At 35.2% G+C, this 18,866-nt stretch overlaps 1 protein-coding gene across 3 annotated transcripts in view; it reads right to left on the minus strand.

Moving 5' to 3' along the window:
* Positions 1 to 18,866, minus strand: part of LOC150089714 (NCK-interacting protein with SH3 domain) — a 167,728-nt gene that overhangs the window by 22,711 nt on the left and 126,151 nt on the right. For all 3 annotated transcript variants that reach the window (XM_090368755.1, XM_090368754.1, XM_090368753.1), the window contains one exon: positions 11,188 to 11,268. In XM_090368755.1, coding sequence (XP_090224881.1) covers positions 11,188 to 11,268 — 81 coding nt within the window. The remainder of the gene's footprint in view (positions 1 to 11,187; positions 11,269 to 18,866) is intronic.

Here is an 18,866-nt window from a genome sequence, read left to right on the forward strand (position 1 = left end):
ACCCATGATTTGTCATTAGTGTGGGTCAGCAGCAGCACATTGACAAAGATTGAGACATGTGAGAACTTGCGACTTGTTGAGATCATCATTGAGGATGTGAGACATAAACATGGCTGAAATGTGGAAACATTCCCAAATTGTGTGTTAAAATTGATTCATAGGAAATACTAATTCCACTAGCAGCTTTGCAAATAGTCAAAAGTTGATCACTTCTTATTAAATCACTGGTTTTTTATGGCAAAGGAGCAGTCAATGTGAAAATCATATATGACACACAAATGGGCTTATTTAAACTTTGTGAACCAACGAGTCTTTTAATGACATCTTATATCTATCAACTGTTTTTAAATTTTTTTGGGGTTTTTGTTGAACTCTTCCCTAATTTTAAACAAAATTTGATCCAAATTTACTGCTCAGTAAAACCACTCATTTTAAAATGCAATGAAACACTTTATGTTCAATGCATGCATTACTATATTTAGATGAGCCACTGAACATGTTGTAACCCTTGAAACTAACCCTTGCAGTACAGTTTCAAGGTACAAAGCCAGTTCCTGAGCTTTCTGGTCACACCCAATATGTTAATACTCCATCTTTATTGCAACCAAGAATATTTACACATTTACAATGGCCAGAGGAGTGTGCTGCAATATAAAGAAGTTCCCAATCTAGTGTAAAATAAAATTTAATTGACCAACTGAAAAATAAATCAAGAAACAAAATTAAGAAAAAATTTATGCACCTTCTGACTTGGGGTTCTAATTGCTGTATGTAAAAGGTTGAAACCATTAGTGTTCTGTAGGTGAGTTTTAACAATAATCAACTTCAGCTCTTCAATTTTTTTTTTTTTTTCTTATGTGATTAAATTATCAAAGCCTGTTATGAAATAATTTATTCCATACACTGGTTGAGCAGTTGAAAATTATTGTGCAATTTTCATCTTTTAGTTTGAAATAAAGAAAGTCTTGCATTCCAAGAGCTGGGTGGATAACCTCCAGTGATGATTTATTAGCTGAAAAAGTACTTTGTTCATACAAAGCATCATAATGAATTGTTTCATCACCATTTATTGAACAATTAATTGAAACACATTAATTGAACAATTAATATGTTTGTTGGATGCTGATGGTGACCTGGATTCAATTTTAACAGAGGAAGAAATAGCAGAAAATGTTACTGCTGTTTTGAAGGAAGAAGAGAATGATATCAGGAGATCAGAAAAAAGCAGAGAAAAGTCATGAAGCTCACCACCCTCAGAACATGACAACGTTCCTTTTCATGGGAATGGGAAAATTAATGTATTGCTTTATCTCCCAATACTTCCCTTCATTTTTAAATGAAGTTATGTGGTGTTGGATGAGGCTGAAGATTAAGATGATGGGAGGGAAGAGAACACTAGAAAACAAAAACTAAGTTTGGTAAAACTTCATTTTTGGAGAAATTCATAGAACCAGAAAATGGAGAAATTCATAGAACCAGGTTAAACTAAGAATTCTTGAAAATGGCTGGAACAAGCTGTTGTTTGATAAGGATATATGTTTCAATGTTGAATGTTTTGCAGCTGCAGACTACCACACTAATACGTTGGCAGGGTAAAAGAACAAAAAAAAAAAAAAAAGAAAAAATTAATATGCCAACAAATTGTTGGATGCTGATGGTGACCTGGATTCAATTTTAACAGAGGAAGAAGAGAATGATACAAAAAATGAGATCTCAAAAAACTCTCAGTTTAAGTAAATGAATAAATGGAGATTTTTTGGTAAATGATCTATTCTTTCTAGGTGAGGCAATTTCAGTGATGAGCAGTGTAGTTCATTTGGTCTCACAGTGAGTTCACAACTTCTAGATACTGAGATTCAATTCAATGATACAACTTGTGATCATGGTATGCAGCCATATTATGACCTAAGAACTTCAAAGGATTTTGTTGTTGGATTTTTGGTGAATCAGTGACTTAGACCATTGTATATTATACCTGTACAAGTTGTGGAAGCTGAAAAACCCAAATAACCTCAAAGAGGCCCTTAAAAATTTCTCCAGTTGTTAATGGTACTCAAACCCAGACTCACTAAATGAGTGACAAATGACAAAATCTCAACTTCCAGCACTGAACACCATAACACCAGAATCATCAATGCAACAATTTGGCATCTTTGGGACCCAGCACATTTGCCCTATTTTTGAAAATTAGGGATTTTTGAAGGTTATACACACAACCTAAATATTCAGGGGTAATTCATTATTTTTATTGGATAATACAGTTGTTGTTTTTGGAAGTTTTATGGTGCAAAGGCAGCTAAAGGCCATTATATTCCAAACAGTGATAGAAGGATAATATAGTAATGTTGATCCCTATAATCTCCATAGAATGACAGTAGCCATATTGTTCTAGTGGGTAACACACCTGCCTAAGAAATAAAGGTCATGGGTTTCAATACTGCCTCTGGTACAGACGTTACTATTGTCAATTTTTTAATACGAGGTTCAATATGATTTCTGCAATTGAATAGCCTTAAATAGCCTTAAGTGCTCTTAAATACTATACTGTGAACTAATATTGAATGTGTCACAAAATTAATGATTTTATACGTTGCAAATACATAGTAACAATGATTACCAGTCTAGGAAATATGTAAAACAGAGAGAAACTGGTTTGTAAATTATTAATGGAACATAATGCATAAATTTGGCACCTGTGGTGCTTTCTTTAAGTTTGGCCAGCCTATATTTTCTTTGTCCTTGTATAGTCAACTACCCCTTTGAGAAATATTCAAAAAGTTCCAGATTTTTGAGGTTCTACTGTACTTGAGTCTGATTGTGAATGATTGGCAAGTATATACAGCATTTATAGCTGTTAAATTTAAATCCTGTACAAATACTTGTTTTTGCATAAACTGTGCCATATGCTTTCCCCTTGAACTTCCGGACCTGGCATAATTGAGCACTTTTCTTCCCCCAGAAAATTGAGGGTTTATTAGGTGTTAGCATACATGTGTAATGTGCCTGTTGTTTTCACCATGTCCATCCCCTCTGTCTGCATGTAATAACTTGACTCCTAATTGATAATTTTCATCAAATTTTATATTTGAATCTTTTAGAAAAATTTCTTGAGCCATCCAAAATTTTATTAAAATTGGGCCAACAGAAATCTTACAATTATTATTTCTAGAAATTCAAGTTATTACACAAGCCTGTCCACATGAAATAACTTGACTCTCAGCAGATGGACTTTCATGGAATTTTAAACTCATCTCCATTAGATGTATAGAGTAATGCCAAGTTTCAATAAAATCAAACCAACAGAAGTTCTATGAAGCACTGGATATTACATAAATTGCCAAAGAAATATCATTTCTCTGTACACCTGTCCTCTTGTAATAACTCAACCCTCAGTGGATTGATCTTCATGAAATTTTATATTTGGCTAATTTAGCATGATTTATTGAACCTTCCGAAATTTCATCAAAATTGGACCAATAGAAATGTAGCAATTATTATTTCTTTTTTTCATACTTGTCACATAGGCTATCCATTACTGCAGCTGAAGCACTGGATATTATGTATATTGCACTGATTGAAGAACTGAATGGGCAATATGGCAGATGTGAAATGCTTTTGGTTTGTACTTCATTTTTCTAAAAATCATAATTTATTACTATTTGCTAACACACTTGAAATGTAACACACTGCATATATTTGTCTCATTTGGATGATTTATCGAGCCTTCCCAAATTTCATCAAAATTGGAGAAATAGAAATGGCATTATTATTTCTCTTTTTATACTTGTCACAGTCACATACTTGCAGCTGAAGCACTGGATATTACATTTATTGCCATACACTGACTGAATGAATGAATAGGCAATATGGCAGATGTGAAATTCTTTCGGTTTGTACATAAATGTTGTGTTTTGCTAATTTTTTTTTTTAAATCATATATTATTACTATTTGCTAACACTTGAAATGTAATGCACTGAATACACTAACTAACTTGTTATACTTCTATACATACTATTTTTTTAACATGTCATTAGATATATTAAGTAGTAACTTATTGTAATTTTTGTACAAAAAAAGGATGAATTACATTTAGCAGTATTTTGATTTATTTTATTTTGGAAGGCTGATGCTATTATACAGAGTGATTTAGGAGGAATAGTAAATATCTTGGGAGGTTATAGTATTGATTATTCTGAGTAAAAAAGTTGATATAAACATGTATCCAATTCTCAATGGATACGGAGACAGCTATTTGAAACTGGCACACACACACACACACACAAAGCCATTATGAGAGGTATTAAAGAATGATAAATGACTTATCGTTTGCATTTATTGACTTTTTGAATGACACAAAACACAAATAATTGACAAATTTTTTGCAGTTCACAATAAATGTTCGAAAATCCCACTAGCAACCTCACTGCACTTAGCAACTCTTGTGGCAATATGGCGTGTTGTTCTTCTGAGGTCGTCTTGGCATTCCTTTATGAGGGCAGCAGTATCCAAAATGCAAGTGAGAAATTTGTTTCTTGTATTCACCTTTTCTTTGTATACTGTACTTTTCATCCATCCCCACAAACAAAAATCTAATTAAGACCTTGGTGGTCAATGAACAGACCACCGTGGGCAATCCATCGTTCAGGGAAAGTTCGATTTAGATGTTGTATCATAAGATGGGTATAATGTGCAGGCGTTCTGTCGTGCTGAAAGTATATACCAATCCTTGTAGCGAAGGGAACATCCTCCAATAGTAGCGGAAGTTCGTTTTGCAGAAATTCTAGGTAAATGGCCCTGTAAGATGATTTTGTAACACAACAGACCCAATCAACTGATTGTCGATGATACCACACCACACACTTACATAGAAGCGATGTGAAAATTTGTTTCTACAGTGGCATGTAGATTTTCATCTGAACACCTATGAGAGTTACGAGATTGTTAATACAGTCACAGGTGAAAATAGCTTCATCGCTGAACGGAATTAATCAGCAATTAGCATTTACCCACCTACAAAATTCCAATCGATGGGCGTCGTCTCCTTGTTGAAGGTGTTGCACCTGCTGTATATGAAATGGATACAAGCCATAATGTTCACCATACTCTTGTCTGTGGAACACCGATATGCGTAGAAATTCTTTGTGTGCTAAGGTTTCCACAAAAGATGAGATGCAGAAAAGATGTCAGTGAGTGGCAAAAAGGGGCAATAGCATTTGGCAGGTCTAAAGAATATCTTGAGTCTGTGCTAATTAATCAGCAATGAATATTGAGACTAGTAAATGAAAATGATTTCAAACAAGAACAGTTGCAAACATTAAACAAGTGTCTCATTAGCCAATTTCTGAAAGAACACTGCAAAGAGAATCTCATAACATGGAAATCTGGAGTAGGCCCCCAAAAAACACCAATGAAACAGATGGACATAAAAAAACCTGGCTAATATGGACTAAAAAGCATTAAAACTGGACTGTGATGTGATGTGATTAATATAAATTTTGTCTATACTCTAATTACACCAGGTACTGAGTTTGCAGGATAAGAAACATTTCGTTCAGACTGTATGCAAGGTGTTGCATAAGCTGGTGGGGGGGGTCAGTGATACTTTGAGGATGTTTTAACTATTATAATTTAGCACCTTGGGACCAGACCATTTTAGCTTATAGGATGAAACCTTATCTCTACTTGAAATACCCATCACGATGAATCAGGTTGACAATACAAATATTCTGGATGATCAGAGTGTGCTTTTTGTTGAACATCTGAGAGCCATTCATAATTTCAATAATCCTATATTCCAGTATGGCAATTTTCAGGGTCACAAGGCCTACTCTGTCTCAAACTTGCATGTGGAATATGAGAGAATGGCAATGCATTTAAATCAGCCAGTAAAGTCACAAGATTTAAACCCCATAGAGAATGTATTAAATGGACAATAACAGCATCCATTATTAAAATGAATTATGGGCTCAATTGTTTTTAAAATAGCCTAATGATATAAACTATTTAAGGAGTCTAGATGAATCTCTACCAATGAGAATTCATAAAGTAATTCATGCTAAAGGAGGGTTTACATGTGGTTAATTGAAACATTACACAAATGACCAATTTTCTGTCTAGTATTGGTATTTGAAACTTGTGATAGGAAAAATTCTAAGGCATTTTCCCTATCACAGCTGTGAAAAGAAGCTCTTGTTTCAGATTCAGCTAGGTTAAAATTTAACTGGTGAAGATAAAGTTCTGCAATCACAGCTATATCTTTTTCCACTTGAGATATTTTTTGGTTCATAGAATGAAAGTAGTAAGAGCTGTCATACTCAATAATAGAAAGTTGGTCAGTAAGAAAATATAATGAACAACAACACAATGAACACCATTTCACTAGCTTTCAGGCACACATATCTGAAATCATGTCACAATGTGCTTAAAAGAAAATTCAAGTTCAGGCAAGTTTATGTATTATGCAATATATGAATTTTTTATGAATACAGACACAGGCAGTTCTCGCTTTATGTTTTTTTTTTTTTTTTTTTTTCCAAGTATCAAGTATCAACAAAATTGAAAATATGAACATTAATTGCAAAAAATGAATGTTAAACATTCATAAATATCACATTTCAAACCACGCACATAGCTATACAATACAGTGTACCCCGCTTTACAATATTAAAGCAATTAATATTGTAATATTAATTTATACAATTAATAAATTATCAATTGTATAAATTAATAATTTATACAATGATAAATATAAAATATTTTGTATATTTATCAATGATATTGATGAAGGTATATCAGGCTTAATGTCGAAGTTTGCAGATGATACAAAGGTTGGCAGGGTTGTTAATGACAGTAATGGCAGTGTGCTACTGCAAGAGGATCTAGATAATTTGGCAACTGAAGTTTAACCTTGACAAATGCAAAGTACTGCATATGGGTAGAAGTAACCCCAGAGAAACGTACCAACTGTGTGGTACTACACTTAAGGTGGTAGAAAATGAAAAAAGATCTGGGAGTAATTGTGCAGTCAGATATGAACTTTTTTGAGCAATGCAGACAGGCTGCCAGGGCAGGTCATGGGGTTTTGTCAATGATATATAGGAATTTTGCTAGCAGGGAGAAGGAGGTGATTGTCCCTCTGTATAAAGCAATGGTCAGGCCACGCCTTGAGTACTGCATACAGGTCTGGAGGCCTCATTTTAGGAAGGATGTAGATTTACTTGAGCATGTACAGAGAAGGGCAACAAGATTGTTGAGGGGAATGAAGGGATCCTCTTACCAAGAGAGGCTTAAGTTCTGCAAATTGCAGTGGCTGGAGACTAGGTACCTGCGCGGTGATCTGATCGAGGTATATAAGGCCTTGAATGGGTTGAGCACGCTGAATTCTGATGGGATCCTTCCACTTGTTCAGATTACGAACCTAAGGGGGCATAAATTCAAATTAAGAAAAGACAGATGTAGAATAGATGTGCAGAAATTTGCCTTTAGGGTGGTTAATTGCTGGAACAAACTTCCATCTGTCGTTGTGGAAATTGACAGGTTAAATAAATTTAAGGAGGAACTGGACAGGCATTTGGAGAGAATGGTGTGATTTTTTTATTTTATTTTTTGGCTGATGCTGCATAAGCTCATACAGTTGCTTTCTTGCATCATATGCCACTACTAATACTATTAATCCATTACCATTGTATCGTGAAAATATCATAATACGAACCCAATAACATTGTTTTTTAGTAATTCATTCCACCTCCTCGGAAGTTAATATTTTCACTATATAACTCCCTAAAAGGTTATTTTTATAGTGTAAATTGTATTAGTTACCAATTAAAATTATTAAATGCACTACGTTTTCATATGTTATAAGAACCAATTTTTAGCGGCTTTGTGATATTTTTCCAAAGCACATTTCTGGAAGTCACGACCATAAAACAATAAAACAATTTGCACTTTCCTGTTTATTGGGCTTTTCTGTTACTGCAAGTAATTATAAATGGGTAGTAAACTCAATGTTATTGCATTTGTGAAAATACCGATAGCTGGAATTTGTGTGGGTTTTTATGTTATTATGGTGAAATGCATTTGCCCTTTACTGAAATCTTCAATTGTATAAAAAAACAAATAAATTTTCAGAATCTTCTCTTCATTTCTTTTTTTTTTTTAAGTTTCATAAATTTGTGTGTTCCGTTAAAAAATGCTTATGCATGCTATTGAAATTTATAAAGAAAAGAGAAGATTATCTTGGAAATAAACGCCTCTTGAAGCATTTCTGAAGAAGACGACTCCTTGTGCAACAAACCAACGAGTGCCGAGCCAATAACGAGTGAGCAACGAGTGTGCATTTAGTCAATGATGATGATGTAGAATAAACATTCTTTAACATTTGTAAGTCATAAATAATTTCTCTATTATTATAATTTGCTTAATTTTACAGGCTACGTTTTCATTTCTTTGGATAGATCAATCATTGTTTAAACAAACTAATTAGCTAACTAATTTCATTGTTGATAACGTAACCCCTATTTTTAACATTATGTCTATGGGAAATAAATTCCCACTTTACAAGTGCATGCTAAGAACGAATTAACTCGTAAAGTCAAGAACTACATGTAATGAATACATTACTGAATGTGTTATTATATTTTAAGATTACCTAAAGTAATAATAAGAAAAAAAATTATTTTAACCCTTTGTTGGACGCACCAGCAAAATGAACATAGTTGGTTGCAATGTATCTCTCAGATACATACTAGGTTTCATATTGAAAAATTAGACTAATTAAAGACGAAAGATTATATTTAAAAATCACCCAAGTTTATTCGTAAATAACATGTACAATAGTTTCAAATGTTTATACATTAAGAAATTTTTATTTTTATATAAAAAATTATTTTTCATCTTCTTGTTCATAGAACATTGCTTTTTTTGAGCATGATGCACAAATCATTTCTGCATGCTCTAACCAGAGGTACTGCTTACAATTTATGCAAGAATACCTTGTCAGTCTGGTTCCCTTTGTTGCTTGCCAACAATTAGTGCACTGCTTGCAATTTCTCTCCCACATTCTGCACATGTAGAAGGCTCGGTACTCTGTAACTTTGGTTGAGGGAAGTTACACCTCGAGGGACCTGGCTCCTCCGATGAAGTTCCTCAGCCACTAATTCCGTAGAAAGTTGCTTGAGGAAGAGTCTGCAGCTCTTTACTTCTTTTTCATTTCCAATGTAGATCGCTAGTGCATTGATTCCGCTAATGTTTAGCATGCCATAGAATATTGCCATTGCTGACAAGCTCGTGCCACATTGTAAGTCGCACATATTTGATCCACGGTATCTACTCCAGACTTGGTTGCATTATAAAATGTTACAATTTCTGGTTTCAGCTGATCACCTGTTTCACGGTCTGTGGATCATCAAAATGAAAGGAGGAAATCAAGATGACATTCTTTGATTTCTTTGGTACTAGATCGTATGTATAGCTTAGCTTAATTTTCAGCACTCACCTCATGAGGTGAGTGCTGAAAATTAAGCTAAGCTATACATACGATCTAGTTATTACATTACAGCACATAAGGACTCCTTAAAAAAATCAAGAGTTTCTTTGGTACATAAGAAACAATTGTTGCCTCTTCCCTGAAGTCAAACAAATTTGATTTTTTAGGTCAGTTCTTGGCTGACACAAATTCAACTGGGAGTTGCAGTTTGTTCTTTTTTATCATTCCAACATAAGAGAGTTCCCTTTTTCTGAGTTCCAAAACTAAACTGCCATCCATAAGCCAATTATCCACTGTAATGTTCCGTGCAGTCCCATGGATAGGTTCTGCCAGTCTTTTGACTGGCATCAGCTGGTCTATTGCTGATTTGGTATGGACCTTCGGGTTACTTCCCCACATATATTTCAAGACTGTAAGAGTACAGCACCCTAGCATCTACCAAGCAATAAATTAAGCTACTGAGAAGTTGCTGCTACATCTGCACTGCTACACATGCACTGCTACATCTTGTTCCAAGAAACAAATAAAGATATGACATATATATCTGAGAAATGCAGAGTGAGCGACGAAGGGTTAAATATTTATCAAAAAATATTAAAGTTCAGTTATTTAAAAACCCTGCACTAATGAAAGTTTTTCATTCAATCAATTTGCTTGAAATGTTCTTCTCTTCAAATTACCTGTCTGATTTGGTGAGGATAAAGTTTATCCTCAGAAAATTAGACAAGCAATCATTATTGAGTACTACAGGGTGGCCACTGAAAGGTTTGAAAAAGTCATAACTTGTTCATTTCAATCTTTTTTATTTTCTTTTTTTACAGGTTATAGAGGATCCCTTGGAGATTAAAATGGCTACGTATGATGTCCAGCAATGAGTAAAACTCATTGGGTTTTTCTATTCCAGTGAAAGATCAATTATTGAAACTCAGAGAAAATACCGGCAACATTTTAAAGTAAGAGTTATCTCCTAGTGATAACATGATTCGAAACCTAATCGCCCGGTTTGAAAGAATACATTAATTATATTTCCAAATAAAATAATAAAAAATTAAAAAAACGTGTTTGTAAAAGTTATTTTTGTTTTATATCATTCGGTCTTTCAGTGGCCACCCTGTACATCTATATAAATTTGTTCTTGTGGGATGATTTGCATATTGTACAAGTTGACAAACCAGGAATACCTCATGGGAGGGACTCCACCTGCTTAAATTTAGCTAACAACAGAACCAATTTAAGAATATACTCTCTGATGGGATCTGAATCCAGATTTTAAAAAAGGGTGAAAGTGATGAACCCACTATACTGCCATGGAGGACCTTTTTAAATGAAATGAAAGAAATTCAGTAACTGAAATGCAATGCCTAAAATTTGAATTTTATGTTCTGCCATATTGGAGGTTAATTCACATGCTGAAACTATTTTCTAACAATCATAACACATCATAAATATTATATAATTGTGGCAACTTCCATCCAATAACCTGTCAATCCTGAATCCCACATGGGGGATTCAGGATTGAATCCCCATGTAAGAAAATTAGAAATTTGTAATATTAGAATATTGTAAGAAAATTAGAAACCAAGGTGTGCCTTTAATGTATTCTGGTCATTCAGTCTTGTTATACCAAATTATAAAGATTAATAAGAATTTTACACTTTTAATTAAAAAAAAAAAGTAACTCAACCAGTATAACGATAATTACCATATATTCCATTGGGTGGTTTCTGACCTGTGCAAAATATCACAGTAAGTACACAGGAAGAGTACTTTAGCTTTGTAATATCTGAAAAGATGTAATTTGTAGTTTATAATTTTTAATTATTTTGTTTCCTGCTTTATATGCAGGTATAGCTTATTAATTTTTACAATTTACAGATAGTAACCTTAACACTAGATATACACTTCTAAAATTTGTTATAACAGTAATTTCTCAATTTCACCAAGTATGCATTCTCAAGAGGTAGTTTGCAAATTTAGTTTGTAAATTGGGAGTTTTTCTCTTCCCATAAATATATTAAAAAAAAAAAAAAAAAAAATATATATATATATATATATATATATATATATATACAGCCAGGCCTCGCATAACACGTGTTTTAGTTACCACTATTTGAAAAAAATTATACCACTTTTCACTTTACACGATGCAAATTTCCAGTTAACGCGATTTTTTTATGTAGTAGTTGAAAAAGATTTAAATTGCGCATTAAGCTTACCGCGCATTGGACGGGCAATAAACAAACATTTGCTGCCTACCTCGGTGTGTTCCATCAACAATCGGAAGAAGGCGTGTTACTTGTTTGTCTCCCGCTAATAAAGTCAATGCAGACTCATTTAAAAATTAAAATTTTTAAATAAGTCAGATGAAAATGTTACCGCGAAGGAGATAACAGTAAAAGAACTAGATGAAATCTTTCGTATTGCAGAGAACCTCAAACAAAAGGTTTGAGTTCTCTGCGATATTTATTTCGCCAAGGCCCAGAGAAGATTGTTGTCGGCTATCGGAAATTGATTGATGAAAAGAGAAAGTGAACACTGTTCAAATATTTCCGCAACAATCATTTCTTCATTGTGTATTTTATGTCAGAGGTTCCCAAACTTTCTCAGTTCACGGCGCTCTTAGTGTCACAGTAATATTTTCATGGCACACCTAGACCAAAAGAAATACCTAACAGTTCTGTTTAGGTCCAAACAACTTAATAAGAAATGTGAAACTGTGAACTACCTCGAGCTAATAGTTCGCGCGTTGTCCGACAGCTGTCGAGTATCGCTATTTTATGCAATAAACATTTAATTCCATAATTAGTTTCATTATATTTTACATTGTATACAGTTAAAAAGTATTTTTAAAATTCTTTATAGACATTCCAGAAGGTCAAGGACCAATTATAATTTTTCCTATTGATTATTATATTCAATTAACTCGTTTCCGTTTTATGCAATGCACTCACGGGACGAATTAATCGCGTTAATCGAGGCCAGCCTGTATGTGTGTGTATATATATATATATATATACACACACTGATGAGCCAAAACATTATAACCAGCAAGGTGTTATGCAAATCAAAGCAACTGCAGGTGAACTACAGCACGTGTATGGGTCAGGACATGGTATAAAAAACACCTGATACTGAACTCCGTTAATCAGTGTTACTCTTGTTCTTCAGATGGGAAAGGCAGTGGACTTAAGCGAGTTTGACAAAGGCCCAACTGAAATGGCCAGATGACTGGGTCAGAGCATATCCGAAACGGCATGGCTGGTGGGGTGCTCATGATCAGCTGTGGCTGGTACCTACCGAATGTGGTCCGAGGAGGGGAAAGCCCATGGACTGCCGGCAAGGTGTTGGACAACCACGGCTCATCGATACACGAGGTGAGCAAAGGCTCTCCTGGATGGTACATGGCAATGGAAGGGAGACTGTGGAACAACTCGCCAGTAATTGGAATGCTGGTGATGGGAGTAATTTGTCAAAACACACAGTACATCGAACCCTGCTGAAAATGGGGCTGCGTAGCCACTCCGAGTGCCCATGCTAACCAAGGTTCACCGGCAACACCGCCTACAATGGGCACGCGAGCATCGAAACTGAACCTTGAGTGATTAGAAGGTCGTCTGGTCCTATGAATCATGTTTCCTGTTGCACCATGTGGATGGCAGGGTACGTGTGCATCGTTTACCGGGGGAAGTGATGGTGCCTGGATGCACCATGGGACGAAAACAAGTCGGTAGTGGCAGTGTCATGCTTTGGGTGATATTCTGCTGGGATATCTTGCGTCCAGTCATCCATGTGCCCGGCACTCTGATGTCTACCACCTACCTAAACATCACTGCTGACCAGGTACACCCTTTCATGGCAACGGTCTTCCCCTCTGGCGGTGCCATGTTTCAGCAGCATAATGCGCCATATCACACTGGCCAGATTGTTTGAGATTGGTTCACAGAACATGAGGAAGACTTCCAGGTATTGCCCTGGTCTCCAAATTCCCCAGACATCAATCCCATCGAGCATCTGTGGTTTGTGCTGGAACAGCAACTCTGATCTGTGGCGTCTCAACCACGGACCTTACAGGAGTTAAAGGATCTGCTGGTTATGCGTTGGTACCAGATACAACAAGACACATTTAGAAATCTTGTAGCATCTGTGCCTTCCCAGGTACGAGCTGTTTTGTCTGCATGTGGAGGACCAACATCATATTAGGTAGGTGGTCATAATGTTTTGGCTCACCGGTGTGTGTGTGTGTATATATATAAGGTAAACTGCAGCCTTTATCAATCTACTGCAGGATGGAAACCTCAACAATCCATGTTGAGGGAAATAGACCATAATCTGCCACGCTAGTCCGGATCATAGTTGGCAGATCGACCATATTTAGCAGTCAGGGGCTTGAACCCTGGTCTACTCAAAGGGAGTGTGCTATTGCACTCCCACTCCTGACCACTTGGCTGCAGAGGCATCACTTAATCCATGCAATTTATCGAACTGTGTGAATTACTTTATTGGTGTTGATGAAATTATTCAAACAGTTTGATGTAATACATGGAAAAAAAAAAAAATAAAAAAATATATATATATATATATATATATATGTATTTTTTTTAATGGTGCTGGACCTGGTCACTCATACACATGTCTATTTTGTCTGTAGAAGTGCATATTCACGTCTGATTTTCATGTTGTGTTGGTTGAAAAATCCAGAGTAATCCTGGGGAAAACTGTACTCCCTCCACCTAAGATTGGCTAACTATAGCCTGAAAGAGTTGAAAAGGCCCTCAGAAATTTCTCCAGTCATTATCAGGTATGAAAAAGGACCTCCCCCAAATGAATGACAGCAACATATTGTGCCAACTATGCTGCAACAGAGGAGATGTAATGATGCATTCTTTATTTAACGAATATATTGCACATTACTTTCTATATTTTCTATATATATATAAAACAGAGCATTATATCTTTATAAAAACAAAGTGAAGTACAACGATATTTCTTTTTTATATTATGTTTTGCTATAATAGATAAGGTGGTATAAGTGTTGATAAAGTTTCACCCTGAAAGCTAAAATGGTCTGCTCCCAAAGTGCCAGACTTGAGAGTTAGTACTTATTTGTATTTATACAAAGATGCACAAACAAGCTTATATGTTGAGACACATCACTCAGTTCATGTAATACATCAAACTGTGTGGATAATTTCATAAACACCAATAATTCACACAGTTCGATGTATTACATGAACTGAGTGATGTGTCTCAACATATATAAGCTTTTGCTACTCCATTTAATTAATATGGCAAAAGTGCACACTTTTCCAAAGGAGCTCTTATTAATTTTAATTTTTAATTTCTTATTAATTTCATTAATTTTTCATACTCCTTCAGGTTAACCAAACCATACAGATCAAGAGACTTGAAACATAAGTTCTTGTTCTTTCATTCAGCTAATGTATCTATTCATTTATTTAAAATTTAACTTCTTTCTGAAAGTTTCCAGTTACAATAATGCACTGTTTCCCATGATAAATATCAAGAAAAGCATTTTCTATGCTAGATAGAGCCAGTAGTATGACACAATAAACTGGGATGTTTTCCCTGACTCTGCACTACAATAATTGCATGTACATTACTGAATAATAAATACTTATATGATTGTTAATATTTCTGCCCTTCCCAAATTTTCACACCCGAGAAAATACCATAGTAGCATTCTCAATCTTTTTACTTTTAAAAGGCAATGTACTATATGTAGTTGTCAGAGATGAGCAAAAGTTCTTGATTTGGCTCTGAGCTTGCGATGCACATTTGTGGTGTCAAAAAATCCTTGTTCATAAGATCAAACATTTCAAGACCACATGCTTGTAAACTGGGAGATTATGTGTGATGCATAATCAAGAGAAAGGGGACAAAATAAAGATATGGTAATATCGTGGACTCCAATAGATTCAACCAACTAAGAGATGAAATATCTTACTAAAGGGTAGTGTGGTATAAAGACAAGCCCTCTTCCTGTAATAAATAAAAAATTAATGCACATACAAGAAACAAGACTGGCAATATGCTTGTATAGTGAAATGAGTTGTACAAGTTCTGTACAACTCAATTAGTATTAGCAACAGCAAATGTAAGGAAGCATGCTTACACAGGGCCAAAAAAAAAAAAAAAAAAAAAAACATATCACCTGTCCATCCCTTCTTTTGAATAGTTCTTCCTTGAATTTAATCAAACTACCCACTTCCACAACACCAGATGGAAGGTTCTTCCAATAACCTATTATCTGCTAACTGAAGGCAAATTTCTGCACATCTGTTCTGCAACCATTCTTCCTCAATTTGAATTTATGCCACTTCATATTGTAGTCTGAGCAAGAGGAAGGATGCCATCAGCATTGAGCTTACTCAGTCCATTTAAAGCCTTAAACACCTCAATTAGATCTCCTTGCAGTTGCCGTAATTTTCAGAATTGAATTGACTGATTTTGATTTTAATGGCACAAAAACTACTGAATTTATAACATGTCAGGACAAAGTTAAAAATTAAAAAAAAAACATGATTTTAGTAACCTTTAAAACAGGTTTTACCTTGTCAAAAGGTTATATGTACAGAAATAAATTGTCTATTTTATATATGTGTATAGACACTAACAGTTTGTAAAAACTTTAAAACTGCTGAATCATGCTATTTCAACTAAAATATAACAGAGTATGTGTTGCTCAGTCAGGTGGTTAAGAGCAATAAAAAAAAAGGTAAACTGCAGCCATTATCAACCCACTGCAGGAAGGAAGCCTCCTCAACGATTCATGTTGAGGGAAATTGACCATTATCTGCCACACTGGTCCAGTGTGGGTGGCAGAGTGACCGTATTTAGAAGTCAAAGGCTTGAACCCCCCCGGTCTACTCAAATAGTGTGCTACTGCACTCCTGCTCCTGACCACTCAGCTACTGAAACAATACATGTGCAATTCTAAAATTGTTACATTTCATAAAACATGCTTAATGGATAAAATGGTGTCATAATTATTGCTGGCACATAGGAAGGTCATAAGCACTCAGCAGAAAGAAATTTGTCAGACGACTATGTCCTATCTGGAGCCAAGCAAGAACAATTTTCTCTTTACAATTCCTGTGCAGACCAGATTACCATGTTTTGATTCCAGCCTCAGCTAGATCTTTGTGCACCCTGGGCAGAAAGATATTTTGGCACCCCTTTACTAAGGATATATATATATATATATAATTTTTTTAAGAATTTAACAGTATAAAATATTATTAATAATTAATTAATGGTTTATGGACCAGGGACACTACTAAATTTAAGCAGAAAGAACCTACAACCATAATGGATACATAAGTGGAGAGTATAAAGGTAGGTAGATAGATAAAATTTAAATTTTAAACCTTAGCTTCAAATAACGAATTTCCACATGTACCATGGGCTGCATATATTTCATGTCAGAAACAGAGGCTGTACTTCTTGCCATTTTTTTCTTTGATTTCAGCAGTGGCCCCAGAAGAAGGCACTGATATCATAGGACACACAGCATTAAGTACTTCTAATGACTTATCGTTATCATCTTTCTATCCTTTGTTCTCCGTAATTACAATTTCAGTTCCATTGGCACTTTGACACTATCTACCTACCTTTATATTCTCCTCTTATATATATATATATATATATATATTTATTTATTATTATTTATTTTTTTCCACGCTTTGTAAAATTTAGAACTTGTCTACTTTCTGAACACATTTTTGTATTCAGAAAGAAAATATATAATATTAATAGCCTCATTATTCTTCTGTTTATTAGTAGCTCTTGGGCACAAATACTGAATGAATGTTTGGTAGACTGATGAGTGTTATAAAAATATTCCCATTGTGGCTCAAAAATGGAAATCCACATGACGTGGTCTGGCAGGGAATCAGCTTAACAGCATAATGTAGAGAACTGTTTTTTGAGAGAGCAACAAGGATGGTTCACTGCTTCCACATATAGACTGGAAAGGAGATGTTCTGAATGCACCAGTAGTAATATGAATAGCCTGATGGCGAATGGGGTCAAGCAACTGAAGGATGCTATTTCTGGAAGAAGCATATACCTTTGATTCATAATCTAATTTTGATTACACAAGGGCATGATATAGGTGGAGTAGAGTACACCAGTCTGCACTCCAGGAAGCAGAAGAGAGAGCATGGCATATTCATCATCAATGCACAAAGTGCATTCAACCCTCTCATGCACTTTGTGCATTGATGATGAATATGTTGAAGAAATGCCAACTTTTTGTCAAATATCAGTCCCAAGAATTTCTTCTCTGGTACTACTGGAATAGTGCTTTGTCCATGTCTTAATACAGATTCCTACATGAACTTGGAAAAAATGATGGGATAAAAAGTTTTGAACAAAAACAGGAAAGCAAACATTTAAACTGAGGTTACAGAGATCTTTTAAATCTCCAAGTTGTATCATACACATTTTCCATTTAATTAGATTTCAACCATATATGAAGTTCTCTGAGGCAGATATGAAGTTCTCTGAGCAGTGCAGACAGGCTGCAAGAGTAGCTCATGGAGTATTGTCAATGATATACAGGAATTTTTCCAGCAGGGATAAGGAGGTGATTATTCCCTTGTATAAGGCAATGGTCAGGCCACACCTAGAGTACTGTATACAGGTCTGGAGGCCTCAAATTACAGTGTCTGGAGACTCAGCACCGGCGAGGTGATCTGATAGAGGTGTATAAAGCCTTGAATGGTTTGAGCATGCTCAATGCTGATGGGATTCTTCCTCTAGCTCAGAATAATCACCTGAGAGGGCATAAATTCAAATCGAGGAAAGACAGATGTAGGATAGACGTGCGGAAATTTGCCTTTAGCCAGCGGGTGGTTGGTTGGTGGAACAGACTTCCATCCCTTGTCGTGGAGGTTGATAGCCTAAATAAGTTTAAGGCTCAGCTGGACAGGTATTATGAACAAACAGAGGGGTGAAGTGGAAGTGGTTTTTTTTTTTTTTTTTTTTTTGGCTGATGCTGCATAAGCTTGCTTTCTTGCATCAAATGCCTCTGCTAATGCTAATGCTAACCACTTAATTAGATTTTCCAATCTAATTAAGTAGTTGAAAGAGGAACTGTTCCTTTGGAAGCAACATTGAATGCAGCGTCTGAGAAAAGATCATATGATTCTAAGTACAATATAAGATGAGCACTGACCAGGCATTCTCCAATATTTTGTACAGATGGCCAGTCTGAGCAATACAATGGTAGTTTGTTAGGATCCTTTCCTGGCTTAAAAGTGAGGACAGTTGTCTTGCACCAGGTGTCTGGAAACTGCTCTTCAAGGATGATTCTGTTATATAGGAAGAGCAGATGGTCCAGGATTTTCTTGAAAGGTG

The sequence above is a fragment of the Mastigoproctus giganteus genome, chromosome 2 (assembly GCF_048544385.1).
Source record: "Mastigoproctus giganteus isolate SK-2022 chromosome 2, ASM4854438v1, whole genome shotgun sequence".
Taxonomy (NCBI): Eukaryota; Metazoa; Arthropoda; class Arachnida; order Uropygi; family Thelyphonidae; genus Mastigoproctus; species Mastigoproctus giganteus.